The 17,352-nt window shown below is 33.7% G+C and overlaps 1 protein-coding gene across 36 annotated transcripts in view; it reads right to left on the bottom strand.

Annotated features, from left to right (window-relative positions):
* Window positions 1-17,352, bottom strand: part of RBFOX1 (RNA binding fox-1 homolog 1) — a 751,763-nt gene that overhangs the window by 2,370 nt on the left and 732,041 nt on the right. For 11 of the 36 annotated variants that reach the window (XM_090151338.1, XM_090151325.1, XM_090151339.1 and 8 more), the window contains one exon: window positions 11,403-11,455. The exons of the other annotated variants lie outside the window; for them this stretch is intronic. In XM_090151338.1, coding sequence (XP_090007464.1) covers window positions 11,403-11,455 — 53 coding nt within the window. The remainder of the gene's footprint in view (window positions 1-11,402; window positions 11,456-17,352) is intronic. 36 annotated transcript variants of the gene reach the window in all.

Here is a 17,352-nt window from a genome sequence, read left to right as displayed (position 1 = left end):
ATTGATCTCTGAGAGATGTTGCTTTCAGCCTTATGTGAACAGTAACCCCATTCTGTCTCATTCTGTATAGCCACCTTATTTTTCAGATACAAATGCAAAAATGCAAACTTAGGTTTTTATTTTGTTTTGTTTTGTTTGTTTTTGTTTTTTGAAAAAAGGACGCTGTTTTATATCACGGAGTTGATACTTCACAAGTGGAATCTGATTAAGTTCTTAAATAATCAGCTGAGGGAAAACTGAGAAAAAAATGGTTGCATGGCAAACGCATGCAATCTTACACCACCCACTTCTGTGAGTCCTGGACATGAGGTAGAGAATAAAGTCCTAACTAAAAGAACTAAGCATTCCTACCTACCTTGGGACATCCTCAAGGAAAAAGCATAAACTTCCGCAGACAAAACAGTCTTTATTCTCCATTCACTGAGCCAACATTTACAAGAGTATGAGGGATTAACTGTGTAAGGAAATCCTAAGTAAACCATTTCTTAAGACAACTAGGCTATGTTAAAGAGGTTCAACTCCGAAAAGGCAGATACTTCACATAAATGCCTCTCACTACCCAACCAACATCAGAGTCACAGATTTACAGGTGGTATGTTTTTCCTTTCCAAAGCTATGTAACCACACATCTGGATGGAAGAACAAACAAACAAACAATAAAGTTCAGTAAATACAATCTTTGAAGTGTGTGTTCAGTGGTTGGCAGGCAATCAGTTCTGAGTAGGCCCCTTTTTCCCGCAACACAATGCTGCCACTGTAGTCCTTTAAAATCTCTGTGTACTGTCTGGAGTAGAGCTCTATTACTCTTGCATTTTACTCTGCTCGTTAAGAAGGATCAGCACTTTTCCAAATTGATGTTTGACTTCTTTTTTCACAATGTTGGCTAATTTTGAGGGTCACATTTTCACGTTAACATGTTCGGGCTTAATTCTTAGAGATCCCAAACACCTGCAGCCCCAGTTCTCCAGACTTGGCCATTCTGAAAAGCAGGCATGCATGGACCTACTTGGTAATCATGCTCTGGTTGCCAAGACATAAAATGAGCAGTTCCTCTCCTTTCCTTTCCCAAAATTATGAAATATTTCTGTGGCATTTTACATTAATAAAAAAATATAAAGATATTTTGTGGGAATGATTATCCTTAAATCTCTATAAGTTTAAAGGATACATACTGTGTTAGATTTCAAAGACAGATTACCTATTGCTTTTAATGGAAATTTTGAGCAAAGGCTAAGTATGGTTTATTTCTCCCAACAAAGAGTTCTATGGCATTCTGTGGCAAAATTTGGATGTTGGCTGAGTATCTTCAGTTGTATTATCATGTTTACTCAGTACATTTAACTTGATATTAAGGGATAATACATTGAAAAAGAATTAATTTTTGAGTTCTGAAAGTACTAAAAGTTCGTGAATAGGGGCTCTAATTCTCACCAAAGCTATGTTTATCTGTACATAAATACACACAAATATCCAGAGGAATCAGAATGTTGTCTTCTATCTTAGGGTCTTAACCTCAGGGAATTATGTGTAAAAGACTTGCATAAAATACAACTATTTCCTCTTTTACATCCAATATATTGGACAGTGAAAGATTAAATTTATATGATAATCCCAGTTGGTATCCATGAATACCCATATTTGAAAATTATCTCAGGCAATGAACACCAAAATAACCAGGAAGTTGCTAATGAAAGAAAGAAAGGGAGAGAGAAGGAAAGGGAGAGAGAAGGAGAGGAAGGGGAGGAAGGAGATGAAGCAGAGGAAGGAGATGAAGGAGAGGAAGGAGATGAAGGAGAGGAAGGAAGAATAGTTCTGATCAGCCTGCTGGGTAAGCATCACTTAGTAATCCTTTGAGTTGGAAAGAGTTCTTAGTGCAGGTTTGGCACTGGTCACAAATTCTGCAGCCTCTTCGGATGGAAGAACTAGCAGCTTTGCAATGTTTCTTCCAAAGTGGGCTGTAAGCAGCATAATAGTTGGAGATTTTAAAAAAATTAGCTTTGATAGAAGACATAATAGAATGTTACATTTCTTGTTCATCTTCATGAGGTGAAGACGACACCTTATTTTCCTTTGTATGTTCATTTTTCTAGTCTGAGAATTCATTTAAAAATCATTACATTTTTAATTCCCTCAAGCCAGATCTCATTTGAACAATAAGCGAACATCTAGAAAGGGAAAACAATTAATTTAAAGCTAGACTCGTTTCCAGATCTACACATTTCTTTAATATCCCTAGTAACATAGAGGTTGAATTGCATATATTATTATTATACATGCTTTAAAATCATGACTATTATTTTTAGAACAATGGGAATTGGTATAGTTTCAAAAGTACTTTTAAAAATTTTTTCCTGATTAACTTCTATTGTCATAAGACTAAGCAAGAACGGTAAATTTAGACATGTAAGAACCATGTAAGAAGCCGTCAACTGCACTGGGACTTACTGTGAGCTTTTTTCACTTCTCTGATTATGTGGTGCAGCAGGGCTGCATTTTGACTCCATACTACATCCTATTCTTGCTGCAGAATATTTAATAGTGCCTTACAAAACCAAAAACCAAGAGCACATTGAGTCAAGCATGACAAGGAATTATGGCTGAAAAAAAGTGGCTGAAACTCAAGGCCCTCTTGTAAGTAGGAAGGAACGAGCCCAAAGAGTGCTGAAGTTTTATTAAATTAGGTGTATATTTAACCTAACTCATCATTGAAATGATGAACAAGTGTTTAACAATGGTGGAATGAAATATGTTGCTATTAGTATTACAATGATCTTCTACAGAAATCTGGACAACTAAGAGGAAAGTACGAATAAATAAATATTTTAAGCTATTTCCAAAGATAGATGATAGTTTCAACTCAGTATTTTTTTGTCCTATTGTGTAAACAATGCTTTTTCCTTTAAACAAAAGAGAGGTGAAATAATCCTAATGTAAAAATGGTGACCCATGCTTTTTTTTTTTTTTTTTTTTTTTAACAGTATATTGGAATTCTACTTGAATAAATGTTTGCAATGTAAACATGAAACAAAATGTAAAGAAGCGCTCCGCCAAATTGTCTCTAAAAGAAAATAAAGTATACAAAACTAAATTGAAAAATTCTCATTCCTGCAACATCCTCCATACACTTGATGCACATAAGCACAACCCTGGAAGAATATATTTCCAACGGGGAGAGAATCCGTGCTCAGATATTATCTGGGAAAAATGCATTGAAATTCCTCTGTGATGAATAGACTTTTTTCTCCTCAGGGTGACCTCTACCTTCAGAATATGATGGTTTTATTATGATTAATAAATTTCATTTCCACAGAGGAAAGGAACAGTGTCAGCTTAAACTTAAAGCAAGTAGGTTTCTTTTTAAATGCTAATTTTTAAACACGCCTATGCATGACACCAAATTTAGAAGCTCAGAAGGTTAGCAGAATAGATTCTGATTTCCATGCTGAAAATAGTAAGGATTTAAACTATATTGTCACACTGAAAATCAGTAAGCTAGTACATAGCTGTTGGTTCATTTATTCACATGCCAGAATGCTTATTTCTTATTAAAATTAGTGGCATTTAAATGCTTTCTGACAGTTTACCCTGAAAATAATCACTTCAGGTAAACAATTTATTACAATTTTGCACATGCAAATAGCAAAGTATTTTCAAAGAATTAATAGTCAATGTGATTGTATGTTCTACAAAATCTTAAATCAATATATATACGCCAAGTTGTACACTTATAAACCCTTGACTCAGGAACACAACTGATGAACAATTCTGATGCACTAGAAATGAGAACAAAGTAAGCTCTACTGTTTTCCAGTATGTCTAGAATAAGTATTCAGAACACAGCAGGAAAATATCCCCTAATGTTTGCTAGCGTTTTGTTTTACTGGCACTGCTTTTTAACTACACCAACACCTTTCTGTGTAATATAAGAAAAAATTCGACTTTGCAATGCCAACATGCGTAACATTGTGGCTGCAAACTATTTACCAGCAGCTCCATGCTGAAATCCTCTGCTCAGGCTAAGCCTCGATTTCTTCAGCGATTTTCATTACAAGCTTTAAAATTGCTTAAATATTGCGTAAAAGGGCAGTTTGTTGTCCAACACAAACAGAAAAAGAGAATTGGAGAAATTTCTTCTAGAAAGATCTCTGAAATTAAATCTCTCTTTTTAAATCACCAGGAACTAGGTATTGCTGGAACCTCTTAAACAGGAAAGTATGCCTTTCTCTAATTTTAATGACCATTTTAGGTTCTTTGGTACTGTGGCTATGTTTCATTATACATCTAGGATGGAGTGCGGAACTCTGACACTCACTGGAAACATCTGGAAGCTCCTTAACTGCATATCCACCGTAGGGTTTCATGACAACATTAATAAAGGAAAATTCAGAGTACAGAATATGCAACAAGTTAAACATTTTCCTCAAGTGCTGCAAAACATAAAATGAGACCTGTAAACACAATTTGATGTGCATATCTTTTTGAACTCAACCACTTTTCCCTACTTCTTAAAAGACTGGAAGATATTACCAGAACTACAGAAAACGATGGTTCTGGTCTTAAATAAAAAAAAAAGTTAAAACCTCAACCAGTAGTCAAGTAAAAAATAAAACTGAAAATAGTAGAACAACCTAGCTCTGTGATCTAATTCCCTGTTACTTGCCATATTACCAGCAAAGCATATGGATCTGCTGTGAAGCTCATATTTCTAGTTCTCCACAATATCACTCATTTACTAGCTTTGATTTATAATTGAAAGATCAAGTCATAAAATCACTGCTTCTTCAGACCTACATGTATTGAGTCTTCAGAAAGAATAAGCTTAAATTACCAAAACACTTGCACTGACACTTATTACTAAATTTTACAAAAAGACAGCTGAACAAGTCAGCATTCACTAGGTATATTATATATAGGGAGAATACTGTGCAGAGCAGTTTTATATTCTCATGTTAACTTATCACCTCGGAAATGAGTTCTACCGTAGGATGTACCTCTTGCTCTTCAGAGGTGGCACAGAAAGGGGCAATCCTAATCTTTCCTCCAGAACTGCAGAATTGCAATAAAATTGTAGAAAAAAAAAAGATATGAAGGTTTTAGTGAAGTATTGGAAGGAATGCAAGGAAAGCACCGGTTACCTGTGTTATCCACATAAACGATTCCAGTAACTCACTAAAACAGGCTGCTTTCCTCTTGCTCACATGATTAGGATATTGGCACTGCGATACCAAAACCGATGTCAGCAGCAGCAGGAGCTCCTTTGTATGCATGCAGACACACAGCATATCCCTGGGCAGTATTTTAACCTCAGTCGCTCACCACTGTGCAGCAGTGGTTGTCTTTTTACCTGAAATTCTTTACTATGGAAGAGTGGTATCTGCACATGGTGTCCAAGGCACGTGCAGATAAATATATTAATTAATTTTGGATATAAATATCAAACAAATGTAGGATTCTGTCAACTAAGCGAGCAAATCTCAGAAGGAAATGAGGAAAGGAGCCTATCCTACCTGTTTTTACAAAACACTGAGGAAAATGTTTGGAAGTAGAAACAGTTTGCAGGCATTTTCCTGATTGTAAAGGTTAAAAATTTTGAAATTCTTAGTGCAAAATTTTAAATGCACAATATCAAAACATAAAATCATTCTGTAATAAAGAACCACAAAACATTCCTTTCTTCTACTGCTGATAGCACTTCACAGATTTACATTGTGCAGCAGAGGACATGCGAAGACATAGCACTGATAGACAGAGCACAGTGACACAGCAAAATTTCAAGGCATGCTGCAGTGCTGAACTCCTATATATCTTCAAGGCAGTGCAGGATTTCCTTTTAGTATAACATTACCACTCCTAGGTTTTCACAGAGATGAAGAGTTCTTACCACAGTCTACCACATGAATAGGGAAATAAAACCTTTCCATCCATGTTAGTGATAATATTAGAAGCAGTTGCTACTTATTCCTTCTGGTTAAATCAGTAGAAAACTGAGAAGCCTATTCAGACTTATCTACATGCAGGGAACAATCTCCACCTCTTGACTTTTATTTATGTCACATCTGAAATTATCCAGTTAATTATGATGGTCATCATTATTTGGCTCATCAATTATTGCTCATTGATGGGAAGTTGCAAAAATTTCAGTCATTGAGGTTCAGACATGAATTTATTTTTTCCTGAATGCTACCTTACAGCTTTGTTTGAAATCTGTTAGATGCATCCAAAGTTCAGCTGTTGGCTGTAATGTTGGTAAACATTTAAATAAATGGCACTGTTGAATTTGCAGAAATACAAAGGTGTAACACTGCAGCACAGGTGACATTCCTCCTGTGTGGGTGCTGAATCAGTGCTGTAGAACTACCCCAGGGACAGACCTCAGGCAAAAGCTCTGTCTCAGATTTCAGTCTCCTTGTTCGGATTTACAAAAGGCCAAAGGCAACTTCCACAAACGTGTGTGGACTCCACTTGACATCTGCTTAAAAATATAACATGCCATCAACACCCCTTTTTTGTATAATCTCCTTCTCAGGAAGACAGACTATCTATATGTTCACAATAAAAAGCCGCTGGGGAAACTGAGGCTTAGCCATCAGCTGACATTTATTAATCTGTCAAACTTCAGAGAAAAACAAGTATTTGTCCAATCCGTACAGCATCTGTCTATATTTGGGCAGTAAATCCTAAATAACTTCTCATCTAGATCAGTAATAAATAAATACGGACACTTTATATTAACTTTTAAAGCAGTTTTTTGTGATAGTGAAGTTCAGTAGGTATGCATTAATTTTTTGTTTGTTAAATGTTTAAAATGTAATACGATAAGCTCAGGATATTCATACTGAATCGCTGTTTACTTAATGCACTACCCTGCAGTCATACATACATGCACACACACAGACCAGTTTTCCTTTGTACTCTTTTCAACCTATCAGAGAAAAAAATTCCGGTTGCTTCATTCAAAAAACAGTACAGGGGATGCACACGTGCTTATAGGCACTTGTTGAAGGCAAACACAGATTATTCACTATTTCTGTTATCAAAGACGCTTCACGTTGCAAATCCTCCATTTACAAATCACAGAACCTCAGCTTTACCTAATCTTATCATGTTGTCACAATTGACTAGCCATGCAAACTGACCTAGAACTGTAAGCATAGGGAAGGTAAGCTGTCAAAGAGATAATGACAAAGATGCCAAAAGGTCTGATAGTGTTTTCACTGGGTTAGAAAAAGAAATTAATCAAATGTTATGAAAGAAGAACAGAGGATAACCAAAGTGTTTACTGATTTTTATCAACCAATCCCACAGCTGAGCATTTCTACCCTCACTACCAAGAGCAGTAAAAGCAGTAAAAAATAGAATTCCATGTACGGTCTATTTACAGCAGCAGTAAAAAGAAATTTAAACTGCCAACATGAAGGACACTGGAATTTCTAGAAGTTTAATAATGTGCATTAATACAACATTCCCTAGTTTTTGAAGAGCAAAAAAACTCAGTATGTGTTTTCCAAGGTTTTCCAAAGCAGTTTATATAATATGTTCTGTTTGGAAATTCCTTTGAATGATCATAATCTGATAAATATCCCCTACCAAAAACTGAAATATGTCAGTGAGATGTATGCAAGCATATATGGCAAAAATTTGACCAGATGTAATTATGTACTACAGTAGAGGTAGAGCACTTTAAACATTTTAAGCACTTTTACTAATATTAATTTTCTTTAAAATAAATGTGACCATATTTGCTATTGTTTCTCAAATTAAATTTGTGGAAGTATTCATTTTTACATTTTAATGCTAGCATAAACTAAAATTGCAAGGATTTGAGCAATCGTGTTCATTAAAAATTGCTAATATTCTTTTCAAACTTTTGATAATACAAAGGTTTGTTCCTTTATGCTGCCTGCTTTTATGATGGATTTCTCCTAGAGATGAAAATTAAACCTTTCCTCATTTAATCAGTTTTCAAGACTGTATCTTTCTCCAAAGAGAGGTCAGTAACTTAACCCAGGACTGTAAACTTCTAAAGCTTTATAATGCACTTCTTTCACACATACACACATTCCTGCCTCACGGGGATGACTCTGCCCAGATATGTAAATAAATACAGCTACAATTGGATAGATGTTATATTCACCTCCACCACGGCTTCATTCTGAATTCAAGTGTATATATACCCTTGCCTTTCTCTCTGTTATTTCCAAATCATAAAATGCATATACTCCTGGGGAAAAAATACTACCGGCTGTACAATCACACTAGATTTTTTTGTTTGGAGATGGAAATTAGATGTCAGTTAATAACTGGAGGAAGAAAGCAAAAATGGTATAAATATAGAATAATGATCCTGTCCCATTTTAGCATAAAACTCATAAAATGCAGGTACATCCTAGAATAAACTTGGAAAAGGCACTATAAATATATTTTCTTTAAGAGCTATAAATTTCAGCTTTACAAAACCTAAAAGAAAAAGAAATATTGATTACTGATTTGAAAAATTGATTTAAAATGTTAAAGATACAAAATTAACTATGCTCTCTAGCCAACATGTAAATAAACCATGTTTTTCTTCTGGGTCTCTTTCTGACTTATAAGGAGACTGATAGGGTAAGATCCCATTTGCCCCCGTCACAATTAATACTCCTCTAATATAACCACTGTCAGAGTTCTGCGAGAGGAAATTCTTCAGAGATCCTTGTTAAAATTGCATCAACAAGCTGAAAGGAGGTCTCAGATAGTTTCCCTACCTCTGATCTAGCTCAGGTCTGTTTGCATACTCTTTAATCATGCTTGCCAGAGAAGATCTATCCCAGAAGCATAGAACTACTCTTCTGAAGAGTAATTATTTTTAGCTTCAAAATGCTCTGGATAATAGAGTAAAATATTTTTAAATTTCCCATGGAAGGATCCCTCTGTCACACACTTGCATATTCTTGCATATATTTTCTTTATAGAATGTTCATTGAAGAATAGATATACATACATGAATAGAAATGCATATATCAACACATTACCCTATCATGTTTGATTTCAAGATTACTTCATTTCTAAATTAGGAAAAATAAAAATAAACTTGAAATAAAAATAAAAATAAAATAAATAAAGTCACGTGGCTTAGGGTTAAGTATTGCCTGGAAGGAATGATAAAGCATTAGGAAGAGAAGAATGAATATTATCAGTAGAATCACCCAAGACTTCCATTTCCATTTAACAATAGAGTTCCAAACAAAAGTTCACTTGTTACACGATTAGTTTAAGCCTACAAACACATACATTCTTCACAAGGAAACAATACAAACACACACGTACTCACATTTAAAACATTTCGCATATTATCAGTATTTACCTTACACCAATTTGGCAAACACTTGAATTACTCTAATTGAGTTTAGGAACATTACTAGCATATAATATTGTATCATAGACATTTTGCGGACATCTGAAAAATCAAATGACAGCTACTGTTCTGAAAGAGTATATGTCTATGTATACTCCACGTAGTGAAACACAAAACAGCAGATAATAAGTTGAATGTCAGTTTACAAATTTGAAAGGCCAAATGCAACTTTGGTAACTTGTTCCATAAAGGAGAAGGGGTCAGTGTATGCTGTAGTTTTATTTATTTTTTTTCTTCCTTAAACATAGCCAGAATTCCTTTAATTTCTATCACTAAAATTTAAATATACAAAGAACTGAAAATAGAGGCTTTCATTAGCTCCTTTAGATCATATAACAAAAAAGACCCCTAAAGTTACCTATTGCTGATATGTTTATCATAGTGTCAAAACCATTATCTAACAGAAACACTTTATTTACACCATCATTTTAATAGTGGTAATTTACTGGTAAACTGAAAAGTTTTAATAAATATACACAAAAGTCCATTTTCTTCTGTGTAAATTTCAGTGCATTTTCTCATGAACAAGTGTACTATATTTTTTGGAATTTCAGTGAAATGATGTACACAATAAGTATGGTATAGTCTGGACACTTTTATTCTGCATGACCTGAGGGAAATTAATGCCTACAAGTGTAAGTATTGCTTAAAAGGGTTCATTCCACAAAACAGGGAAAGTATTCAAAGCAAGAAAATTATTAAAACTGTATGTGTGTTTCAAGAACTCCAAGTTAAAAAATTGCTAAAATGAGTTTATCTATATTCACTCTTCAAGACACAGATTTATAAATTAGTTGTCTCCCTACTGCAGTTCTGTCATCCAGAACAGAGTAGGAAGCACAGGTGAAATAACGAATGTCAGAATCCTAATCAGAATCAAATGTTGCTTTCTCAAAATGCATTCTGCTAATGGTTTAGGATTCTGAGAAATCTATATTAAATCAGTTGCTTGTTTTCTTTTTAAGAAGAACTTTTCAGATTACCACCAAAAATGCTATGGCTACCGTGCAGTATATTACTATCTTAGAATGTAGTGACTTTAGCTATAGTCGTCTTCTCCATAAACATATGACTTCTGTGTAGGTCATCATGACATAAGGAGAAAACTCTTCACCTTTCATTTACTTCCACTAATGTAAATCCTCTACAAATAAATACTTCTTGATACCAACTTTTTGTGCCACACTATATATCCTTTCTTCCTTCAATACACATCTCCACGACTTTTTCACATATCATTATCGACAATGTGGCCAACACTGTTACTAAACATATTGGCTTTTGATTTCTTAGGTAGCAACATAACATCATCCTTACCTGTATTAGGACTAACATTGTTCAACCCCTATTGCTTAAAAGACAGACAATCCCTTGATAGACTTATAAATTAACATTAATAAATATATTTTAAAACATTGTTTGTTCTTCTGTACCCAAGGCTTACAACATGATAGCATAGTAGCAAAACAGCTAAGTTTTTTACTTACTAGAAAGTGATCCTCTGCAGATGCAGACCCTCTCTCCCACTATCTTATCCATAGGATAGACTTTGTGAGTGCTTTAGGGTCTGCAATACCCTTGTGGGCAATATTTGCCCCCAAAGAGTTGAAAAGAAAACTCTTAAATCTATAGCACTTACAACATCCTACATAGATCTAAACCTTTACTGTTTTCAGTAGTTGTGGGTTTTTTTGATTTTTTTTTTTTTTTTTTTTTTCCAAGTCACCATCATCTTGATTGCACTGCACAGTAAGCTTTTACGAGAAGGATTAACATATCCTTACTTTTCTAGGCCATATAATATTTAAACTGGAAATAAAACACCAAAGTCAGCAAAAATAACCTAATGTCTTTTATATGGCAGAATCTAGACTCAAGCTATAAATTAATCTATTCCGAAAATTTGAATCATGGACTTTCCTATACTTTCTCTTACGATTAAATGCAGCATGTGAAAAAGGATATTGAGACCTGGATGGATGCATCAAGAAGTATCAATGATTGTTACCTGCAGAGGTGTTACAAGAAATTTCATCTGCTGCAACGAAGACGAATTGATTTCTGCAAGAGAAGATAAAATTCACAATACTGCTTGCTGACTGGGAAATGTGCTAGCTGCCAATTGACTTGATGTTTACAGATGGGGTAGGGTAAGGGTGCTTAATTTCAATGAATGTAGCAAGAAAAAGTGTTGACATATTTCAGTACTAGAGAGTTTATAAGGATCATGAGGTAAACATGCTGGGATCTTTTAAATGAAATAATGGTGATATCTGGATATGGACTATGCACAAACTCTTGCATTGGAAGCTTATGTTTAGTGTTACAGATATGTCATGTCAATATATTTATGAAGTTTAATAAAAATCAAACTATATATTGATATATGTACTAAAGGGCACTAATGGAAAATATGCAAAAAGTGTTTTTTGAAAAAAAAATTGCAATTTACTTCAAACAACTTAAAGGAGAATGTTAAAAGTAAAATATTTTTCCTTATATATGTCTAACATGATTGCAGAAAAAAAAAATCTGTAACTTATTTTAAAAAAAATGGCACAGTATATTTTCATATACTGTCATCCAAATACATACAGAAGCTTTTTTTGTAGAATCCTAGCAGAATAAACTAGAAATATGTGTAATTTAATATAAACCTTCTCTTGCAAAATTCTTTATCAAAACCAGGTAACATAAAAAGAGAAATGCTAAATACACTAACATTTCAAAATGCAGAAATCCTGATTTGCCCTTTCTAAAAGTCAAAGCAAACAGGACACTGGGTAGTGGAAATTCTATTTAAGGAAGAACAACAAGTGATTCCTTTATATATATACATGGCTTCCTTGGATGATGTTTGCATCAGTAAAGGAAAGGCCTAGTAAAGAAATTGGCTGTAATTATTTGGGTGCTATTTTGCCCCCAGATTGCAGCTAGTTCCTCCAGTCTGCGCTGCTAGGTATGGTGAAAAGCTGAGCTTTGCACACTTTAATGCAAGAGTACCAAATAAGAACTAGAAGGAACTATGTCTAGCTTGTACAGAAGACTACCTGGAAAACTCAGTTCTGCAAGATAATGAAAACTCTGTCAAGCATTACCTACTCTGAAGCTTCTACTGAAAACCATTCAGTTCAGTAGAGACTGTATCTTAGGTGTAACAGACTTAAGCCCTAAGAGAACAAACATCTCTCTATTAATTCACCTCCGGCATATTAAAGATATTTAAAATTCTTGTTTAGAAAAATGTGAAGCTTGCTACCTAAAAATTTACACTTTGAAAAACAAAGTAAAAAACGAAGTAAAAAAAAAAACAAAACTAAGGGATATGTAATACAAACTACAGGGACAGGATTTAAGACCAGAAGTAGTTGCTTAGTATTGCTTTTACCTTATCTTAGATATAGCAGTACCTGCAGCCTAGCATGGATGAGTTCAGTGACCAAACTGTATTTTTCATTTAACTCTTTCATTGTCTCAGAGTTACTTTATCTTCAGATAAAAATACAGAATTATCTCTAAGAACAATGTGCTGGCTTCACTATTTATGGGAAGACTTTTTTTATGCCAACTTTTTTTTTTTTTTTTTTTTTTAACAACAGGTGTTACTAAAAGTGCTCTAAAATCTCACTTTCTATTATCAACTGTCTATTAATTATTAATTACTAGTAGAAATTTAATTAAAAAAAAAAAATAACCAAAGCCATACCTCTCAGAAAAAAAGTATCTACCATTCCTTGTCATACTGCTCCAATTTATAAAGGTATCTTTTGCTATTTTTTCATTTTAAAAAATTCATTTCCCAACTCCATAAATTGAACATGAAAGTAAGGAAGAAGTTATACTTTATTCCCCACAGAAACTGTGTGAATGATAACATATTAACCTATGGACATTAACACTAGATGTTGGGATTCATTTTATTTTAATGACTATTAGTCATTGTTAGTTTGATAGCTTTAACATTTTTGTAGCAGCAGATACATTATTTAGTTAAATTCTGTACTATTATTTACAAAAATCTGGAGGGATAACTAAGAATGAGAGGTTCATATATCTCACCTGATGTCCTAAACAAGCATTATTCCTTAATGCAAATAACCCATAATTTACAGGACTCCTGAGTTCTGCTGATCCAGTGATGCATCACATTCTATTTTACTTAAAGTACGTGAAAAGTAGGCCTGGAAAAGGGTAGCTCACCTAACCCAGCGCTTTGAAGCTGCAGGATTGTATCCTTCAAAAACCAATTCTAAGCATTAACTGCAGTGATTGTATAAGGCATGAAACCTCAGGAGTAAGGTATGGTGGAAATTCATGATGCATTTTAGGTTGTTTTAGTGTTGCACAACATTTCTACACTTTTTATTGACTGAAAAATGTACAAGAAATTTAAGTGAAATTCCATAAAAGAAGTTCTACTCAATTAGTAAGATACAGAATTACTTCCATCAATGTAATTTGTGTATTAACAATGAAAGCACAGGACATAATTTTTACTGCTCTTTCATATATATATATAAATTTTATATATATACTATATATATATATATTTCAGGTGTAAAAGAACACATTTAAAAATCCAGAGGACTTTTCCTTCAATATTTTTTAAGGGGGTTACTATATGTGAGATAAACAGAAAGATAATTGAAAGAGCAATATTACAAACACAATGATTTGCATGTAGAATTGTATATTCAACATGCCAGATATTGACACTCTGGGCTAAACACAATCTTTTAATGCACTGGAGCAGTACCGTTAGGGAGACTGGGCTCTCTGATGTAAAATTAGACAGTGTGGGTCAGGAAAATGTCCTTCTGGGACTCAAAGTGGCTGTGTTCCACCTGAGCGGCTATTTCCAATCGGCTACTGCTTATGCATAGTATTGCTTCTCCTAATCCTATATGTCACTTTCCTATTCATGCTGACAAACTGAAAACTACCACAGATTTTTACCAGTATCGTAATGAAATCATTTTTAAAGTTGGAAATTAATGTTTAACTATTCAATATGTTTCCTGAATTTGGACAGAAAAAGAGGGAGAGAACACAGAAGTAACATTAAGTGATTTTGATGCTCACTCTTTCTTCGGAATAGTTATTGAGGCTGCACTACCCTGTTTTTTCAAAATAGTTCATCAAGGTTCTAATTTCCTCTGCTCTGCCCCCATAAACCCCTCGGTACAATCCTTGCAGATACGTTCCTCCAAAGGATAACAAAACATTTTCAGGTTCAAATTTTTCTGCTGTTTAAAAGGACTCTGTTCTAAACAAAAGCAGTTCACTGCATTAAAAGACTTAGTTAACACAATAATAAACCAAAATATTTAACCAAGCAAAGAGCAAACATTTAAGTGAAGCTTGACTAAGGTATTTCATTATACATATTATATAGTGAAAAATATTACTGATTTTGAATTACTTCAATGTGTGTTATGTACTCGCAGAAATTAGGCCTGATGCACTTTTCAATTTTATTTTATTTTTTAAATTTCATACCATATCCTATTTTTTTCAGCCTGCTTGTAATGTCACAAGTTAAAGAAGAGGCTGAACATTTCATAAATATTTTGTCAGTACTTGTTCTTGCCAAAATGGCGCATCTACCCACTTCCAGGAAGGCCTGTCTCACTTCTGACAAATCACCTTCAACTACGCTGAAATTATACACTTTTACTAACCTGATATGGAAGATAAATGCATATCAAAACTCAATTTAAGTTAATGTAAAGTATTATATGTGAAACTTAGTAGAACTGTGTCAACAACTGTAATTACCGTGCAGTATTTCTGCGGAAGTATTTTCTGTTAGTATGTTTCCATAGTCTTGACTATTTTTTGAATCACTTTTAAACTACATTTTGGTAGAGTTAGTTTCAAGTGTGTGACATCTGCTATTTCAATCACCTTTTAGTGTACGTGGTCCTTCAGGAAAAAAAATGTCTGTTTAATGACATTTCTTCAAACTTTTCTGAAATTTCCTTAATGGTTTTCATTCAAAATAAACACTGTAAACAGTATTAACAGATCAGCTACTAGAATGACAAATATACACCAGAAAATACAGAGGCATTCTGGTTTATAACAAAATTGTATCTTTGATACCATAATGGATATGTTCCTTCACATGTGGAAAACTGAGAGTTCATCCTCACTGTGAAACCAGCATGAAACTTTATAATTATTGAAATACTTAATTACTGAAACTCTGATAATTCATTGATACATAAACATATATAATTATAACCATATTTTCAGTATTTAACTAGACTTGTTTTAAAAGTCTGAAGTAACTTAGAGTAAAATAAAACTCAGAAAGAGCAGAAAGTTACAATGGAGATTGTGTGGTACAGTACAGAACTAACTCTTGCCTGAACTGTAGATGATTTGGCTATTTTAGCTGATAGGAAAATTCAGGACCTGGAAGTGGAAGATAAGAAGTGATTCAGAGAATGGGTCTCAGACACCCTTTTTAAAAAAAATCTGATGGATATAAATAGCATGAAGCACAAATTCAATGTAATTTCAGCATAGAATTCTCTTAATTCTCCTCTGTGTATGTAAGAATTTATATTTGTAGGGAACATGGTACAAAGTACCAAGTATTGCCCATGTCCTATCTTCTTCCTAATATACTGAGTGACAGTTGAATTTTCAACATTATTTATATTCTACACAGAATATAATTAAGAACAAAATTTTGACATACATACACAATTTAACTCAGCCCTAGACGTTTGTAATCCTTGTACTTGGAGCTTCCATAAAATCTAAACCATAATATGGATGAAGTGGGATTTTAAGAAGGAGGACTTGTATTGGAATAATCACACTAACTCTAAGAATCTTAAAATTTATAAGAAAACAAGATCTCCTAACATACAGTAATTATATTTCATACATCAGAAATCTTGGATTTCACTTACTAACTTCAAAAACATGAATCATTTTGCTTTACACAAAAGTGCAGCCCCTCCCAACAAAAGGAATACAGCAACTGCTGTAAACAGTGTGGAGTTACAGAGCACAAGACTTTAAGATTTTCATCTCAAACACAATACTGCCAAAGTCATAGTGAGAAGATTTAAACTGTATGTAACCACTGACCACCATGGGATTACACAGTCAGTATGCAGATTTCATGGATCAGAACCTCAGCTGGTTAATGGAAAGCACTGACTTCATTGCAGATATTCCAACTTGTATTCTCCATGGATCTAACTATGTACTATAGCAATTATTTTTGCCAGAAGCGTTATGTAAGGTAAATCTCTACATTTCTCCATTGTATTATTAGAGATACCTATTTTTTACTTAATGCTCTAAGACTTCAGTGTTCTAGTTAAGACTGTCACGTTACAGTTCTTCTACCATGAACTATGATAGCTCACTGGTTGAAAAGTTTCTGTAATATTCAAATATGGACAAAGTTTCAGTATTTCCCTCTAAAACAACTTTGGGAAGTCTTCCCCAACTTCCTCATTATGATGTCCTAATTTAAGTATCAAGGCCATTAAATAATTTATTGGTATTAATATAATAGTACAATAAGAATACTGATTTCTATGTTATTGTGCTTTGTATTCCCAGTGCAGTGAGATCAAAGCATGTTATCATACTCATGGCATTTATATCACAACATGAAGACAACTAAACAACCTTACAGCCATATCCATAAGTTATATTAAATGAAATAAAATGATAAAAAGAAAATGTTTCACGATTGATTCATTCAGCATTACCAGGCTTCAACAGCACTAACAGTAACTTGGTTAACTTACTGTGCATTAGGAAACTGCATTAGGAATTTTACTTTCAGGCTAATTTTTTCAGTGCAAGTGCTTTCTATCCAAGTAATTTCTTTTCACCCTAAGTACTAGCAATGGTACCAAGACAAAGAGGAAAATCAGATATTCTGCTTTCACTTAGGTATTACAGTGAGAAAGATAATGTATCTC

This window comes from Phasianus colchicus, chromosome 16 (genome assembly GCF_987193195.1).
Source record: "Phasianus colchicus chromosome 16, bPhaCol1.hap1.1, whole genome shotgun sequence".
NCBI lineage: Eukaryota > Metazoa > Chordata > Aves > Galliformes > Phasianidae > Phasianus > Phasianus colchicus.
Note: the sequence above shows the minus strand (reverse complement) of the source record. Positions and strands in the feature narration are given on the sequence as shown.